The 19,090-nt window shown below is 34.3% G+C and overlaps 1 protein-coding gene across 2 annotated transcripts in view; it reads right to left on the reverse strand.

The window, feature by feature from the left end:
* LOC150084783 (G patch domain-containing protein 2) overlaps positions 1-19,090 on the reverse strand; it is a 166,104-nt gene that overhangs the window by 55,625 nt on the left and 91,389 nt on the right. For both annotated transcript variants that reach the window (XM_090375541.1, XM_090375542.1), the window contains exon 6: positions 17,815-17,888. In XM_090375541.1, the coding sequence (XP_090231667.1) occupies positions 17,815-17,888 (74 nt within the window). The remainder of the gene's footprint in view (positions 1-17,814; positions 17,889-19,090) is intronic.

The following is a 19,090-nucleotide window of genomic DNA, read 5'->3' on the forward strand; positions in this document are numbered from 1 at the left end:
AATTAAATTATGAAATGTCTCAGTTCCCATTATATCATTCAAAAAAAAAAAAAAAATTAATTAAATCTGTTGCTTCAGTCTCAACATAGCATAAACACTTGGTAACAAATTTTACTCTGAACAGCAAAGCTAAAAAGTTTGCATATTTAAACTGCAATTTAAAATCTAAATGCCATTATCATTAACACAATCAGTAATTTATAAGATATATATTCTTTGAAAGAATGTCTACTTTTATCTCAGATATGTAAAAGATTTTATGATCTATTTTTTGTACATAAAACAGAAAATTTTCTAGCATAATTTCAAACTATATAAATATACCCCAAAATTACAAAAAATAAATAAAAAAATATAACTGCAACCACAAAGCTTGGTAGAAATCATACATACTAAATGAATTCTGCTTGATATTAATTTAATATTCAATTTTTATAGAAATTTTATGCTAATATCTATGTTAATAATATGTTAAGCTTAATTCTATTACAGTTTATTTGTTAATATTAGTATATTCCTTATAAAAAGTTCAGATAAGAAAATTAAACTGTCAATAAGTAAACAGAATTTAAATAATTTAAGCTTAATCTTAAATTCATTAAATATGCATAAAATAATAATGGCAATATACCTTCTCCATATGTGTTATCAACTTCAGTAGACAAATGCAAGAATAGGGAACAATGCTTATAATGAAAGAAAAAGATAATTTATTTCAAAAATTGAGTACTTTGAGTACTTTCAAAGATCTAAAAACCAATGCCAGGAATATGTTTTCAATAATTTAAAAAATGGTCTGTTACTATCTTATTATCCCTACCTTTCAAAAGTTCACAAGTTGAGCTAGAACTACATTTGAATGTTTAAAACATATTTCTTTATGAAGTGTAAAACAAGATAAATACTATAAATAAGAATGGGATAAAGTAACAAATTTAAATTAAAATATGAATACTGCACTTGCCAACAATATTTAGTATCATTAGCTATAAGGTGAAAGGAAGCCTGAGGCTTTTGCTGCACCAGAAAAAAAAAAAAAAAAAAAAAAATCCTGAGTTACGGAGAGAGAGAGAGACTCAGAAGTAGAAGGGAATCACCAAAAAGGAGAAGAACGATGATATCCAGCTCAGGACCCTGGGTGTGCCAAGCCCATACTCACCAGATGTGAGCCCCTGGGGAAGTTATTATCATTACTATTAGTTTTCACTAATTACTGAACAATAACACGATAATTCCAACTGAGGTGGTGGATTATATATACCACTTTTAGAAATGGCAGGAAAATAAAAAGGAAATTTAAGTTTAGGCTATGGGTAGCATAATATTACATAGGCTATAACAAAGTAATACAATACAATAAAATAAGAAGCTTTAACACAAAAATGATACAGTGAGAATGGAAGAAGTGATGAGTCACGAATATTATTCAGCACAAAACAGAGCAACTCACTCCTTATGCAACCAACATATTTGACAGTTATGAAAGAAGGTAGTTTTTTTCATAAGCTTTATCATTATTTAATGAATAAGTGAATTTATTACATAGCAGAGAAAGCAAAAGAAGAAAGAATGAATGTTTTCATGGGATATGTTAAGAAACACAGTCATGAAAATTTTCTCTATTAGTAGCTCCATCTACTGCACTGATCCACCCTAAGGTACGTCTATTTATGACTACTCTCCATCTGCTGTGTTTTAGCCAGCTCTTCATCCATGAAGCATCTTGCCACAGCCTTATCAAAAGCTTTACTGAAACAAAGGTAAATAATATCAAAGTTGTTTATTGCATTCAAGTTTCACAACTTTGTCATAATAATTAAACATATTGATCAAGCAAGACTTTCCCTTCACAAACTGATGTGGTAATCCATTAAGAAAACCATTCCTATCGAGATATTTCTGTTGTATCTTTCACCACAGATTCCATGGTGTTTTCCACCACTAAGTCAAACTCACTGGTCCATAGTTACTCATCACGTCTTTTGCACCTTTGTAGATTGGGGAGAAATTAGCTCTTCTCCAGTCCAGGAGGATCATCCCCAAGTCTAATGATGATCTCATTAACATCCCCCCAATGGGAATGATGCACTCATATGCAGCCTTTTTTTAGTATAAGAGGATGCATATTGTCCACCCCTAACCTCTCTCTCTCTCTCTCTCTCTCTCTCTCTCTCATACACAGTTTCAGTTTTAGGCATATCTCTTTTTTGAGATTGGCATATGACTTAGTGATCCTTTGTGGTTCAAATGGTCTTTAACTGTAAAGATCATTGGAAAGCATATTCAACTCGTTTGCCCACTTCTGCTGGGCTTCCTGTGACTTGTTCACTTTGATTTGCTCTCTTTTTTTTTGTATTCACTTACAAAAGAACGATCCATTTTTAGTTCACTTTGCTAGTGATTTCTCAAAATTCACTAACAAAGGTTTCCATGTTGTACATGCTATAATATTTATATAAACCTAAACCAGTACCCCAACAATAGTCTGTAATTATCCCATGCTTTTTTTTTCCTTTTGGTCAATTAAACCCCTAACCTCTCTGGCCATCCACTTGTGCACCTTTCTTTCACAGAACTTCTCCATTGGGACAAATACATTTTTAGCTGCCAGTATAAATTTTTTTGGATACTTCCCATAATGAAGTTGGATCCAACAGCATATAGTTTTCTCTCCAGTTAGCTGGAGAGACATCTACATGCTCTAAACTCTCAATTGGCACATCCCTAAATGTCATATCATGCATATGTAAGTCCTCCAATGCTATCATGGAAATGCTTGGAATAAAAGCAATAAATTATTTAAAATTGGGCACATCTTAATGCATCCATATCTTGACAGCATGTGGATATAAGAAAAAAATAACATATAATTTTGTAATAATTATTATTTTAATTTTTTTTAAAAATTGTCATCCTCATTTAATGTATTTATAAATAAATACATTAAATGAGGATTAAAAATCATCACAACAGCCAGTATATATTCTCGTAAACATACAGATAAACATAAAAATATGGAAATGCACACAGAGATATCCTGTTGAATATCTTTTAAGCAATATATGCCATATATTGCTTAAAAGTATATATTAATATACTTTTTAAAATATAAGTAATATATTTTAAAAATTTTAAAATAAAAGTTTAATAAAACTTTTAAAGAAAAAATCTTTAAAACAAAGTCTACAAGTTTTTCAATGTATGCTTTATTTTAAAAATTTAAAGCATTTAAAAATATTAAATAATTTGAGAGCTAGATTCGCTTCTGCCACTTTCCAGCACTTCAATATATGTGAATCAGATTGCTAATAAGAGCTGACAATCTGCAAATGAAATTAATAATATTGCATATCGATGTAATAATAAAGGTTTACTATTTTATTTTTTATTATTCTGGACAATAACAACAGCCACCTGCAGAACTGAATTGCCAATGTATTCATAAATTTCATGTCATATCAGCAGCCCATTGGTGAATGTTGTATTTGGCATGCCAAGCTATGATAGGCAGATACTAACACAAAAAATGGCAAGGCATAAAAAAATAAAATAAGAATTCCACTAACATGACAGAATGTAAAGTCCATTAACAACAGCGAAACAACAGTCACCCAAAAACTTGTCATCCAAATTATATTATCCAATGGAAAATTATAATCCAGCTATCACACTTCAAACTGAAACAATGGCATGTAAGATATGAACTAAAATCCAAAAATAATTTAATATTAGACATCTACATCCCTCTAGAAGTAATTTTTCTAGCCCTGCGATGTTGGTTTTTATTACAAACATGTAGCATTCTCAAAAAATTCTTAAGCCTATTATAACGTGAACTGGTGCATAGAATGCTTAATACTCAGATCTGATTATTTTTTTTTTTTTACTTCCCAAATACCAATAAAATCAGAAATGCTGATCAAAAGATCAAAACTATACTAAAGGAATATTGAAATTCACACATGTATCACTTTGATGGCAATTTAAATTTTCAAGACACATCAACACAGCTGTCGCTGGGTTAATAGAGTCCAAGAAATGCTACAATCCACTGTAGTCTCCTCTCTTGAAATTGATGTTCTCCCTTTTACTTTTGACCACAGAAATAAATCTCTTTGTAAGAACTTAATGAAACATTAATTTTTAATATATACAGTGATCCAAACACGAAAGGTATTAGAACCAGCAATGGGGTAATAAAATATATAGGTAATAATAAATAGGGTAATAAAATATATAGGTAATAGCAAATAGGGTAATAAAGTATTTCAGGGTTGAGAAGATAAAAGATATTTATAGAAAATGAACTTCCATTTCTGTAAATTTCAACTTTTAGGAAACAGATGCAAAATAAATCTAAAATATGCTGTGTGAAGCGTATTCTATATCAATTATATGCAAAGGAAGGCTGTTCCAAAGAAGGAATAAATGAGGAGAAGAAAAGGGTATTTCTGTAAGTCTGGAGAGTTGAACAGAGTATGGACACTGAATGGTTGAGATATTAGAACTGGTTTGGAATAAAGCAATGGACTTACATATGCCAATTCAGAAGAAAAGTGCCCATGGAAATGTCTATAGAAAAGGCATGCAGCAGAAACTGAAAGCTATGTGATGATGAGTAAAGAAAGTTTGTGAGATGGATCATTAATTACTCTGATATGGTAAAAATATTCAATAGTGAGGAAGATTTAAGAGTAGCAGATGTTTAGAAGAAAAGTAACACTGAGAATGAAAGCCTATCACAACTGTGATGTGCTTTTGCTAAGAGAGTTGCTAAAAGTCAAGGTTATCCCTAATAAAAGTATGTGATTACATCTAGAAATCTGAGTGTTGTTAAAGATGAGCATGGAATCAGAAAACTTTTTGTAAGGAAACAAAATAACTTTTGAAAAATTATAGTTCCTCAAGAATGGCGCTTGAGGAACTTGTGGTTTATCCAACTGAAAGGTGAAATGTAGTGTAATATCATCAGAAAACTATGGATGGGATTTCAAGAAAATAGAAAAATAATATATAAAAGAAAGAACAGAATCTTGAGCAAGAACTTCCAGCACTGGCTGAAAAGTTACATTCCATCTACCATCAGTGGAGCAGTCATAGAGAAACCTAGCTACATTACTGCAAAAAAAAAAAAAAAAAAAAAACCAGAAGGCAAATCATAAGATGGAAGCTTGTTTAGAAGATCAAGTACGAATGCTTCAGTTTTTCTGATCTCTTTCACTGAATTTGTCCAAAGATGAGTAATGTAAGCCAAAATATCATTGGTGAACACTGAGTGTTGAAGATTGTTGATGGATTTCTCCATCACATTGGGAAAAGTTGAGTTAATTTCAATGGGATGATAATTGGAAGGAGTGGTGTTATAATTTTCAAGAATTAGCTAGATGAGCAAATTTTCATAAAAAAGATAAAACACCAATGGAATAAGAAAGTAAAAGGTGACCAAAAGAAGCACTGAATGGGTGCTATTTGCTACAATATGAGGAAATTTACTAAGATAACTGATGAAAGAGTTAGAAAAAAGTAAGATACCAATAATAATATCTTCAGATGAGGGTGCAATATAATCAGAATGTAGAAGAGGTGGAAGTATGAAAGGACAGAAGTCGCAGCCAATAAATATGGCAAAAGATCAGAATGCTCGACTATCATCTGGACAAGAAACAAATTTTCCATTCTTATCTTAGCCTTTTCAAAATCAAAGTTTGGATTTATTAATAACCTATTTACAACTGCTGTGAGTGCTAGTGTAGTCAGGAATATGAAGCTGGAGATTTAAATGCAATTGCAATACACTACATTCTTATATTGAAAAGACTTAGCACATTTATTGGAAAACCAAGGCTTGGATAAATGCCAAGATTGTAAGTGGGAATGGAGAATAAAGGACTTCATCCCAATAAGAATAATTTCACTAAAACTTTTGATCAAGCAACAGAAATCACACAAGTCAGCTTATTTTGCATTCTTGTAATGCCAAACAATATGAGGCTGTGAATGGCAATGGGAAAGAAGCTCCACTGGAGAAGAGACCATTACAAAGTAGTATTTTGAAGTGCCCAGAGAACCATTAATGGTATACTTGAATGTTGGTGAGAAAAAGATTAAGAATATTAGATGTCACTGGGATTGTCTGCTATTCTAGTAAGTAAACGAACTAGTTGTGTAGGATCATTAGTAATAGTAAATAAATTTGAGGTGTTGGTCAAGATATCAAAGGCAGATATTGCTGGGATATCAGAGATGTGGTGTCACACAGTTATAAAGAATGCAGAATTGGAATTTGGAGAGTACAATGTGTGCAGAAAGGACAGACAGGATAGAAAGGGAGGAGGGGTTATGCTGTTAGTTAAGAAACACAAAATGTAAAGGAAAGGGTTTTTACTTTCGTAAAGGTGACTATGGTGGTCTCAGACAGTTTTTAAATTCTATACTGTGGGACCAACTGATGACGTTACCAACAGCAAATTCTAAATGGGAAGCATCCAAGGAAGTAATCTTGGCAACTACTAGGCTTTTCATACCAACTAAGAAATGCTGCTTAAGGTTTAGGCCTAAGTGGATGGCAGATGAACTAATGAGACTTGTAGCAGAGAAGAAAAATGCATATAAATTATCAGGTGGCAAAGAAGATTATAGTAGATATGAGCTAGCCTGTAATCAAGTCACAAAGGAGGTTAGGCAAGCAAAGGCAGATTGTGAGAAATCTTTGACAAAGGATGCAAAGAAAAACAGCAAAGACTTCTTTACTTGTATAAAACTCTAGAAGGAAGGGAATGAATCTGATAGGTCCACTTGACATTGACGGTTCGATTGTTGATGAACCTGCTGAGGTAGCTGACAAACTGAATGAGTATTTCGCGTCTACATTCACACATGAGGAATGTCTGTAGGGAAGTGGAGGATAGAAGCTTATCAAACTCTGGCAGGGAACTAAATGATTTTGTAATAACTGAGAGCAAAGTGGAGGAGAAATTGTTGAATTGAACATAAGAAAGGCATCTGGGATGGATGGGATCTATCCAGTTATATTAAAGGAGGCAGCAAAGGACATAAGCAAACCTGTAGCCATACTTATGAAAGCTTCCTTGGACTCAGGGGAGGTTCCCATGGACTGGAGATGTGCAAACGTATCTCCAATTCGCAAAGGGGGATCAAAGGGTGACATGAGTAATTACAGGTATCTTAGTTTAACTTCTGTTCCAGGGAAAATTAATGGAGTTACTGGTTAAAGAAACAATGCAGGATCATCAAGACAAGACTGCAGTTATAGTTCATACCTCTTAGGTTTGTTAAGTCTCATCTGACAAATTTGACTGGATACTATGATGTGGTAACAAAGGAACTGGATGCAAAAAATAATTTTGATATCACATACTTGGATTTTGGGAAAGCTTTTGATACTATTGCACATGGACAACTACTGTACAAATTGGAGTAGCATGGCATTAAGGGCAAGATCCTACAATTAATAAAAGGATGGTTGAGTGGGAGAGTGGTAATTAATGGGAACCGCTCTTTGTGGAGTAATGTTATTAGTGGAGTCCCCAGGGTTTGGTGTTGGGTCCATTGTTGCTTTCTGTATTTATAAATGACATTGATGAAGGTATATCAGGGTTAATGTCTAAGTTTGCAGATGATACGAAGGTTGGCAGGGTTGTTAATGACAGTAATGATAGTACACTACTGCAATAGGATCTATAAAAGTTGAGCAGATGGGCCAAGAGGTGACAACTGAAATTTAACATTGACAAATGTAAAGTACTGCATATGGGTAGCAGTAACCCCAGAGTAATGCACCAACTGGGTCGTGTTACACTCAGGGTAGTGAGAAATGAAAAGGACCTGGTGGTAATTTAGCAGTCAGATATGAACTTTTTTGAACAGTGCAGACAGGCTGAAAGAGTAGCTAATGGTGTCTTGTCAATAACATACAGGAATTTTGTTAGAAGGGATAAGTAGATGATTATCCCCTTGTATAAGGAAATGGTCAGGCCACACCTTGAGTACTGCATACAGGTCTGGAGGCCTCATTTTAAGAAGAATGTAGAGCTTTGGAACGAGTACAGAGAAGGGCAACAAGATTAGTGAATGGAACAAAGGTTTGCTCTTATGAAGAAAGGCTTAAGATTTGCAAATTTCAGCATCTGGAGACTAGGCACCTGTGAGGTGATCTAATTAAGATGTATAAATCCTTGAATGGTTTGAGCAAGCTCAATACTGATGGGATTCTTCCTCTTGATTAGATTACTCACCTGAGAGGACATAAATTCAAACTGAGGAAAAACAATTGTCGAATAGATGTGCAGAAATTTGTCTTTAGTCAGTGGGTGGTTGCTAGTTGGAAAAGAGGTCAACAACTTAAATAAGTTCAAGGCAGAACTAGACAAACATTTGGAGTGAATAGATGAGTGAACTGGGAAGGGTTTTTTTTTTTTTTTTTTGGCTGATGCTATATAAGCTTGCTTTCTTGCATCATATGCCTATGCTAATAGTAAAAGCCTCAGTATACCCACAGCTGGATCCATGCAACTAGAGAAAAGTCAGGAATCATTAACATTAAAAATTATCAAGATGAAAGTTACTCCAAAGTTAAGAAAATCAAAAAGTTTTGAGTGATTTGTAGAGTTTAAGCCGGCAGAGATAAGAAAGAATAAATTCTATATTAGGACGTCTCTGAGCTACTGATTTAGATATTGGAGTGGACATATAAAAATACCACCTTTAAAACAAAGGTTCAAAAGGTTCATACAAAAAATAATCAGGATAAAATAAGGAAGTAATGGTTAAGGCAACAAATAGTTGAGGTTCTGTCAGAAAAAGTAAGTAGAGCTTGGCAGGAGATTCATGTAGAAACAGACATCACTAAGACTGGAATTGAGACAACATATATTTGTGAAATGAATTAGGAAGTTTTGGGAAAGGAGGCTTTGATCTTTTCACAGGTAAATTTATTCCTTCGGTATATTATTCATGATACACTGATTTAGATAAGGTAAAAGTTGGTGGAGAACACGTTATATGAATTGCGGAATTTTTGGATATAGCATAGACAAGAATATACCAAGCTCCATGACAGAATGTAGCCTTGCTAAAATATGTTCACAATATGAAAACATTCCATCAGCAGTATTCTAAGCTACAACAATCATAATGCAAATACACATTAAATCACTATCTGTCCATAGTCAGTTCACATGCCACCTGGGAGAAGCTTTTAGTGGTACAATATTAGGCTTTCTTTTGCTTCATATAAATTTCTGGAAAAAGTACTTAACCATATTAAACATGAAAACTGCATGGACATACAAATATTAAATAATATGATTTTCTAGACGACTGCCCACAAAAATATATTAGTACAACCAGCTTTAAAAAGAGCTTGTTTGTACTCTTAAACCAAATTCTCAGATAAAATGTATTAGTCACAATAAATACCAGCCATATATTAAAAGCCACTTATAAAGCACTTCCATCAAATACACAAAGCCAGTATTTCCTCAATATTTCTTCTCACAAATTTAAAATTTATGGAACTTTTGGCATTAAGGTGTTTGAATGCTAAAAGCTATATTACCAATGGATATTTCCTACACACTGGCTCTGGAACATGTTATGAGAAATTTAGCACAAGAAATCACATTGGTGATATTATATCTTTATTGCAGGCAGTGATTGGTTATATGATTGCCTGATGCAATAATACCCACAACAGCGACAGTGCTAGGGGTTTGGGACAATGCTAGGGAAGCTTTGTGATATGATCATAAGGCTTCCCCAATTAAGTTTACTGTTCTGCTTCCTTCTCCCCTTTTTCACTCCATTCTTACCAGTAGAAGATGGCCTCTGCCAAAAACTCAAAAAGTTTCAGTTTTTAATCTGTCTTTATCCCTCCCTTAATTTATCCTTAAAAGAGAAAGTTATAGTGCACTTCACCTTTTTGAGGATGTTTTTAGTTTAGTCATTAATTTGTTTTTTTTTGCCAACATCTGAATCACATTTTGAAACTATTCCACCAAAATTCACATATGGCGTCATGCAAGTGAATGTCATAAAGGTGAAAAATGTTTTACTAAATTTTTAGATATTAGACAGTAGTGGTAAAATCCAGAACTTTATCTTGTTGTGTTGAAAATTTAACCACTTTCCAGAATTCAAATTCAAGTAAGCATTAATTTAATTATTAATCAAAGTGGCAAATGAAATACATTTTGCAAACGTATGACTCATCAAAAGAGGAGTTACACATTAACTGCATTTAAATAATATATCCCTTTATGATATTTCAAAAATAATTGCTTCAAAGGAACAGTCACTACTATTTCTTCTTTTGCAGTCCTTAAATATAAAAAAAGTGATTATGGCCCAACATCAAAGGGAAGGCAATTTTTGTAAATTCAACTGTTAGATACATATCCAAATTTATCTGAAAGCAGTAAGAGTGCTGATCAAAAATGTATATCTTAAAACTTTGAACACTGTGGGCATAAAGGATAACTGGAGAATTATCATAGTTAGTTTAATTTGGTGATATACACTGGAATAAACTGAAGTTTATTTTGCTGAGAGAATGTTGTTGAATTTCAGTAGTTTAACATTTCTGAATTTCTTTCAGAAATAAGTGGATCTGTAAAATAACTGGATTCAAAGAAAATGCGTGAATGGAGCTTGATATTATTGTTGGATCTTTTAAGGCTGGCTCTTTGTATTTCAAATGTTGCTTAGCACGTTAGGTACGAATAGATTTAAAGAAATGGTAGCCAATGGAGGAAGTTCTTTGTTGGCAGTATGACAGTTCACTAGGAAGTCTATAGAGTAAGAAATATTCATTAAAATATCAAGAAAATACAGTTCCTCAAATAATAACACTACACTTGTTCAGGGTGGAACTGAACTGGGAAAATGGACACTGCCAATATCAAATAGAAATGAAACTGGTCAGTATAAATTATGCATTTCAAGATTTATTGAAGTGGTCAATGGGACTTTGTGGAAACTTCACTTGCTAGCAAATGCCACTCTATGGCTCTTAACATGATCCAAGCTTGGCACCCCAGCAGCCATGCTTGGAGTGCCATTGTGTGCCCCAATGAAGGTCTGCCATTTTGTGATGCTTAAAAACGCATATCGATGCATTTTATATAAATAAATATAATCTTTATTGTGGTGCATAAAAATATACACAAATCTCTTCAGAGATAAGGAAGGCCAGGGGATTTATAATCTATGTGATGCAGTCATAAATTAATAGGACAATACATTAATTTTACAAGAATAACAAATAATAATGAGATTGATGAATAAAACATGAGACTAATTGCAATGGATTCACACTTATATAGAAGTAAACTATGGGTGGACAGCTGTTTAGTCTCTTAAAGGGAGAAACATTAAATGATACAAGCCATAAGGCACTGACAGTTAGCAGCTGATGCAGGTGAGATGACTTTATTATGGTTCCAGAAGGGTGCAGGAAATTCAGTGGTTGGTGATGTGAGCTCTTAAAGTTAATTATAGCAGAGGGATCCCTATGTTATGGAGAATGTATTTTTACTTTCTGTATTTTTTCTCTTTCACAAACTTCTGTAAGCCTGCATCTGTTTTACTGAGTGTCGTGCATTTGGTTGGGAAGGAATTGATTAGAGAGGACAAGTCTGTTCATGTGACTGATAAGCATTGGAAAGGAGATAAGCTGAGTTTATGGGATTCTCCATGCCACGAATATGATTCTTCTTTCATTAATATAAGAGAATATCCTTCTGAATGGCAAGACAGTTACTAATTCAGTGGTAGTGATCCTAGTATTGCAATGGAGTTTGACATCGGTAAACATCAAAAACATCAATAATTCTCTTCACGTTAGAGGGAGCTGCTGAAGCCCAAATTTCAGAACCACAGAGTATTTCAATATAAACTGAAGTAACTAGGAATCTCAAAAGGCAGAGAGGAGGTGGTAAGTTACTGCTTGGTCACCTGGCTGAGCCAAGAGAGCATAGTTGCAATGTCAATGTTGGCATCAAAGACAATGTGGATTTCTTTGTAGGTTAAAACAGGAAGGTATTCATCAAGGTTCCTGTAAAGTTGTTTATGACATTTGTGACCTGTAGAAGCTGCCTTCATGAGTAATCTCTGTTAAAGCTCAAGGCAATCAGTAATGAGATCAGTGATGCAAATGCTGCTGTGAACAGGACATCTGATAAAACTCCACCCTGAGGGGCACTTGCTGTGATTTTTCAAGAGAGGGTGTGTGTGTGTGTGTGTGTGTGTGTGTGTGTGGTAACTGGCTTGTAGTAAAAGTGTCCTCTCATGCAAGGAACCCAGAAACCAATGGTCTCATCATATACTGTAAATGCTGTACTTGGTGAAGTAAAACAGAATTGGAAATAGCATCAAAAGCTTCATGAATATCCAGGTAGGCAATGGCCACCTCTACGTTTTGTTCAAATGCTTTGAAAAGAGACACTGTGGTTACTACTAAGTTTGTGATGGTTGATTTACCAGAGATTATACAATGAATTATGGCTGATTCTATGAGAGAATCTGGTTTGTTATGGTTGGCAATGAGGCCTTTTTCAAAATCTTTAAGAGACATGATGCACAAGAAATAGGCCTTAACTGGTTGATTCGAGAAGGTTCTTTTCTGGGATACTGTGGACCTTGTACCTATTCTATAGTGAGAGAAAGAAATGCTGTGCAAGTAACTGATTATAGATGAAGAGAAGCAGATCTATGGTAAATGAGACAAGACATTTCATTATAAATTGTGGCATTTAATTATTTCTCATAGTAGCTATTGTGGGTTTGTGATTTGTTATTTGGTTTTTAGGAGCATTAGCAACTAAGGCCATATTGCTCCAGGATATACAGTGGTCATTCCCTGACCTTTCTGCATCCTCCATATTTGGTGGTGATGGGCTCGAACCCCGGTCTAATCAAGAAGTGTGTGTGCTATGCACTGCTGCTCCTTCCCACCTGGCTATGGAGGCGCCCAGCTATTGTGGGTAGAACATTGCTTGCTTGAATGAGCTGTTGTTTAGTTAAACATATATCTTTGCAAGTACATTAGAGAAATAATTACCAATGATTTGTAAGCACATTATTAAGGCAGCAGTTTGATCAGAAAACTTTATATCAGTGCTTCTCAAAGTGGGCGATATCGCCCCCTGGGGGGCATTTGAATTAACCATGGGGTCATTAGGAATGAAAGGGGGCGGACAGAGCACCAATGATTGGCCGTTACAAGGATTTTATGGCTTATTTAAAAAATACCAAATATTATTACTGTTCATCGTGTCATTCACCGTCAGAATTTAGTTGCGAAAAAACTTGGTGATCAACTGCACAATTCTCAACAAACTGTTATTACTGCTATAAACAAAATTAAAGCACATTCTTTGAATGATCGCATATTTCGAAAGCTTTGTGATCAAAAGAGTGAAGATTTTGAACAATTGCTATTTCACTCTGAGATTCGGTGGCTGTCAAAAGGCAACTGTCTCAACAGATTTTATGAACTCTTTGATACTGTTGTCGAGTTTCTTGAAGATACGAGCAACGACCTTAGTAATGACCTCAAGAAAATGAAAACTGATATTGCTTATCGTGCAGATTTATTTACTAGATTCAACTCAATGAACTTACATTTACAAGGACAAGATGTAACTCTTATTAAGGCAAAAACTTAAATTTCAGCATTTATTTCAAAATTAAAGCTTTTTATGCGCAATGTAGGACGAAGCAAATTGTATCAATTTCCAAATCTGTTAGAAATAGAGAAAAAAGAAAAAAAAAATAGCTGATGAAACTCTACTAACTTTTTGTAATCATCTAGAAATGTTGCACGGAGATATGCATGAAAGGTTCGAAGATCTCCTTAATTTGAAAATTCCAGATTGGGTTATAAATGCGTTTTTAAATAATGACGATGGTGAACGTTTTGTAGAAGAAAAATTGACTGAGTTACAAAATGAAGTTGAACTGAAGCCAAAATTTCAAAATTCATATCAGGAATTTTTGTTACAAAAGAAAATCCCTTTATCATTATCATTGACCATTATCCTGCACTGTGGGGAATTATAAAAAAATTACTTATTTCTTTTCCAATATCATATCTAGTCGAAGACGGTTTCAGTGCTGTATCTCAATTGCTGACAAAACAAAGAAATTGTCTGGATGTTGTTAAACGTGGCGATTTACAACTTCTACTTACAGATATTAAACCTAATATTGATAAGCTAATAAATCTTCACCAAGCTTATCCATCGCATTAAATATTAAAATATAATTAACCATTTCCATTAATATCGTGACTTATTTATGTAATTAACTTCAATTTTTATGACTTTATTTAAGTGACTATAACTGACTTTATTTATGTAGTTGTAATTTTTTACGAAGAAGGAATAAAGTGCAGTAAATAGTTTTCTTTATAATTCACACACACACATACATGCATGCAGGGCTGCATTTATGTTTTTGGAGGCAAACAGACAAATATCCATTCCAGTTATTCAGCTTCACTTTATATTGGTGGGCTAAAAAAAAAGTCCCCACCAGGGCTTTTTTTTTAGGGGGGGGGGTGATCCAAAAAAGTTTGAGAAGCACTGCTTTATATGTTCCAGCCATAGCTTAAGGCTAATGCCAATATTCACAGCAGAATGCAACTTTGTTCATGACTGTGGCAGTTAATTTCCACTTGCTGTGAAGGGACTGCTTGGTTTTGAATGTTTTCACCTTGGATGTCTACCATGCCTTGGAAAGGGAGGTGACTCTTCAAGTTTTAGTGGCTTCACAGTGAAAAACAGTTTTTATCCAGTAAGTGAGAAGGTTAAATGCAAGGCTGAGATCAGTCAATGAGCAGATGCCAAGGAATTAAGGATGTGACCTCCAGTCAGCATTGTGAGTAAAGGAATTTGAGTGCTGCTAGACTCCTTAGAGCCATGTTGACCGAGATGTAAAAGATGGGAGAGTAGTCGAATTGTAGAAAATTACCGGAGTCTTCATGATGGAGGCAAGTCACCGAGAAGGCAAGATCAAAGAATTTCTGTCCTGTCGCGGGCCTGTGATTGGCTTGAGCCGTCTCACACTGATGTGCAGGTGATCTAGAGTTGGAGGCAGATTGAAGTCTCCATATACCAAGTGTTGAGCAGGCAATGCTTATGAGCCAAGAAAATAGAGATACTTTAGGGACACTATTATTGCTTTGAAGGATTGTGTACTGCTTGAAACAGAATGGACAAAGGAGAGGTATGTGGTGTCAAGAGTATTGTCACACCACCTCTAATTTATGATCCTGTGAAACACAGGGTATGTATCTCACAGTGCATAAGAAGAAATCTTGGTCAATGTCCAACCAAGTTTCAGCAATACATACAACATTGCCAACTCTGAAAGCAAGAGTGGCTCAATAGAATATAATTTATTCCTAATTGACCTGACATTTTGAAACAGCACTCTTATGATAGGGGATCTGGTGATCCTTTGCCTTATTGAAGAAAGCCTTTGTCAGCAGAAGGTGGAGGCTGATAGGCATCTATCAAGAGTAATCCTGACTGAGATTGTAGATGACTCATATATGGTGGTGGGGGAGAGAAAGACTATATGGAGAGAGAAATTATAAAATGGGTGAAAAATTTTACCTTTCCTTTATAAGTCATTAAGCATTCAAACTTTTAATTACAAAGGCTTCGTAGATATCTTTGATTATTTAAATTACCTAAAACAACGGCATGCAAATCTTTTTTCTACAAGAATGTTGACTCTTTGCTCATTATATATGCCACAAATGAGTTTAATAGTAAAAATTATGTAAGCTTATCTGTCACTAATTCTGAGAGGCAAGTTGGAAGCTGAGATATAAGCAATTGTTTATCAAGCAGGCTGCATAACGACAGCCAAGTGGATAGATTTTTCATTTTATTTTTTAAATATATATATTTTGAAACATGGTAGGGCAAATTTTGTAGGTGGATTGGAAATAATTTTTTGTTGATCATAGTGTTTTATCCTTGAGAATAAAATAAGTCTGTAAATGAAAAAGATTGCATTACACTGGTCTAAAACTACAGTCTGGAATACAAGCTATAACTTCTAGATGTAATGATTTTCTATTTTATAATCTTTCTGTCATTCTCATGCTTTATGCTGAAAAGCTAATAAATTAAATTACCTCTTTTTTTTTTTTTTCCCCCCTGATGTTTGCCATTGCCATTTGAGATGGATATTCTATAATATTCAATTTTATACATAGGGAAATCTATCAATTAATCCCTAAAAGCTGGCAAGTTAATTTTCTTTCATGATACACTAAAAAAACCTGACTAATTAATTAATTATTAATTAATAAACTTTAAATGAAACAGACAAAAAATTCATTTCACCTTGAAATTCCCAGTGTGCATCCACACTTTTATTACAAAGACTTCACAGATAACCCTGATTATTTAAATGGTCTAAAGCCTGGAATGGTTAATGGTAAATGCATAATTCATGGCAATTTCACTTATAAGTAACTGACAGGATTGAAGAACATGACACCTACAGAGTGTCAACCAACAAATGTCTACCACAATCTTATGACACTCAAAATGTAACATGCAGTTAATATACACGGAGAGAAATGGGGGGAGAGAGAAACAAATGATAGGCTGCTGGCATCTGAGTCATACAGTGCCATCTTCATAAACACTCAACGTAAAGACAGATTAAATGCACAAAGATATATACAGGGTGTCTCAAAAATATTGGTACAAACGTTTAGGGGAGGTAGGTAACATCTAAAGGAATGTGAATCGCATAGGAACCCATAACCGGAAACGTCACGGGAATGTAGTAGCAGAAATGACACAAGACAGTAATTAGTGGCAAACATTTATTTGACATAATATTAACAATAGAGTACGAGATGGATGCATTTCATGATGTTACAACAGATGCTCGAAGGTTCCACCATGAGACGTGATGCATGCGTGACACCGACGCAGCATGGATTGGCAGACACGGTCGAACACACCTGCAGTTTCTTTGACACTAGCAGCAGCGCAGACGAGTCCGCTACGAGATCCATTTCCATCTCCACAGGCGATTCATACACGATAGATTTGAGGGTCCTCCACAGAAAGAAATCAAATTAAGACTCGATAAATCAGGTGAGCATGGGGGCCAGGCAACCGGTCCACCACGGCCAATCCATCGACGCCCAAAACGCCTGTTCAAATGGTCACGAACACACCTTCCATAATGGGCAGGCACCCCATCATGTTGAAACCAAATGTTGCGTCTCACATTTGCTGGAACATCGTCAAGTAACCCTGGTAGAACTTGTTCAAGAAAGATTCGATATTTAGCGGAGTTCATGGGGGATGGTAACAGGTATGGGCCAACTAAGCAGTCACAGACCATATCTGCCCACACATTTATTGTGAAGCGATGTTGTACCACATGGGGGTGCACACCGCATGGGCCCTCTGCTAATCCATACACTACTAGGTGCATGTCTGCCAGTTCACAGTTCGTATATCGATGCATGCTGTTCATGCAGCGACTACTGCTTGAATGAGTAAACCAGAAATTTTCCCTGTCTCAAACTGATGAACAGTGCCGTGTACAGACTTATGTTGACGTTTCCGGTTATGGGTTCCTATGCGATTCACATTCCTTTAGATATTACTTACCTCCCCTAAACGTTTGTACCAATATTTTTGAGACACCCTGTATAAATAAAAGACACACTAGGATTAAAATCCTTTATCAATGCTTAATTCATGTGCAGCTACATAAATTTTAATTAAGTACTTGTCAAACTTTTAGACTTACTCATTTTGCATTGGGTCTTGCATAAATCTGGATATTTTATCATTAACTGATGACATTATTGAAAAGGCTGGTCGCTAAAAAAACAAATATAGCAAACAATTAAAATTAAATTACAACCAAGGAAGGAAAAAAAAAAAAAAAAAAAAAAAAGAAGGAATTTACAGTTTATTTTAATAAAAAGAATACAGTAGAATACACTTAAATTTATTTAATAGTTTCAAACGATCTAAGCTACCAGCCAAAATAAAATTCTGTTAGAGAACTCTTGAAAAATAGCACGAGGGGTGTTTTTTTTTCCCTGTTTTAAGAAAAATCAACAGTAGAAGATTTCAAACTGAAAAGTATGTCCTTTCATAACTAAATTTTCAAAATTTTAAAATTAGCATTCTAAATTTAATTAATTAGCTACACAGAGCAAAGTGTTACTTTTATCAATTATTACAAAATATCATCAAAATAAAGGAAATAATTTATTATTAACTTAAAGGAAGGCACAATAAAAATACATAGTCTGTTTTATTTCATTTATTTATTTTCTTGGTTGGTGTAGCAAAAGCCACAGGCTTCTTTGAACCATATGGCTACCACCAAGTTTGCTTTTAATCTGAAACTATAAATCCTAAGGCACAAGGTGGATATATAATTATAGGTGTATTTTATTCACAAAATTAAATATTTTATCAAACTAAAACCCATATTTTATAATATGGCCATAAAAATGCATGTTTTTTATACTTGCAAATACAATAACATTACAGACACCATAAAGGAGTTCCAACTGATCTATACAATGGGTGGCCAAGCTGAACAACCCCGAGAGAGAAGATATTACTATGTAACAAAAAAAATTTTTTTTTTTTAATATTTAACTATTTCTTATATAAATTTTGTGAGCCAAATTCAACAATGTCACTGAGTTTCTCTAGTGTCAGTATTTGGCAGCAGTTGAAAGTTTTGTTTTTGCAACATTTATATGTATTGCATACGTGCATACCAATACTGTAATACATAAGAGCCTGTAGTATTTGTGCTATATGGGGTGTGCTTGAATGTGTGGTTTTCCCCTCCTGCTGTTTGCTATGGTTACCAAGTGAAGGTCTAAGTTATCTCCGGACTCATACAGGCTATATAAGCAGGTATTATATACGTATCTTACAATATATCCTCAATTTAACAGACTAATTGGAGGAAGGAGGTGTCAGAAATTGTCAAATGTTCGTAAAATAGCATCTATATGAAAACAAAAGTCGGTTAACACATGATATTTTGAAGCACA

This window comes from Mastigoproctus giganteus, chromosome 6, assembly GCF_048544385.1.
Source record: "Mastigoproctus giganteus isolate SK-2022 chromosome 6, ASM4854438v1, whole genome shotgun sequence".
Classification (NCBI taxonomy): Eukaryota; Metazoa; Arthropoda; class Arachnida; order Uropygi; family Thelyphonidae; genus Mastigoproctus; species Mastigoproctus giganteus.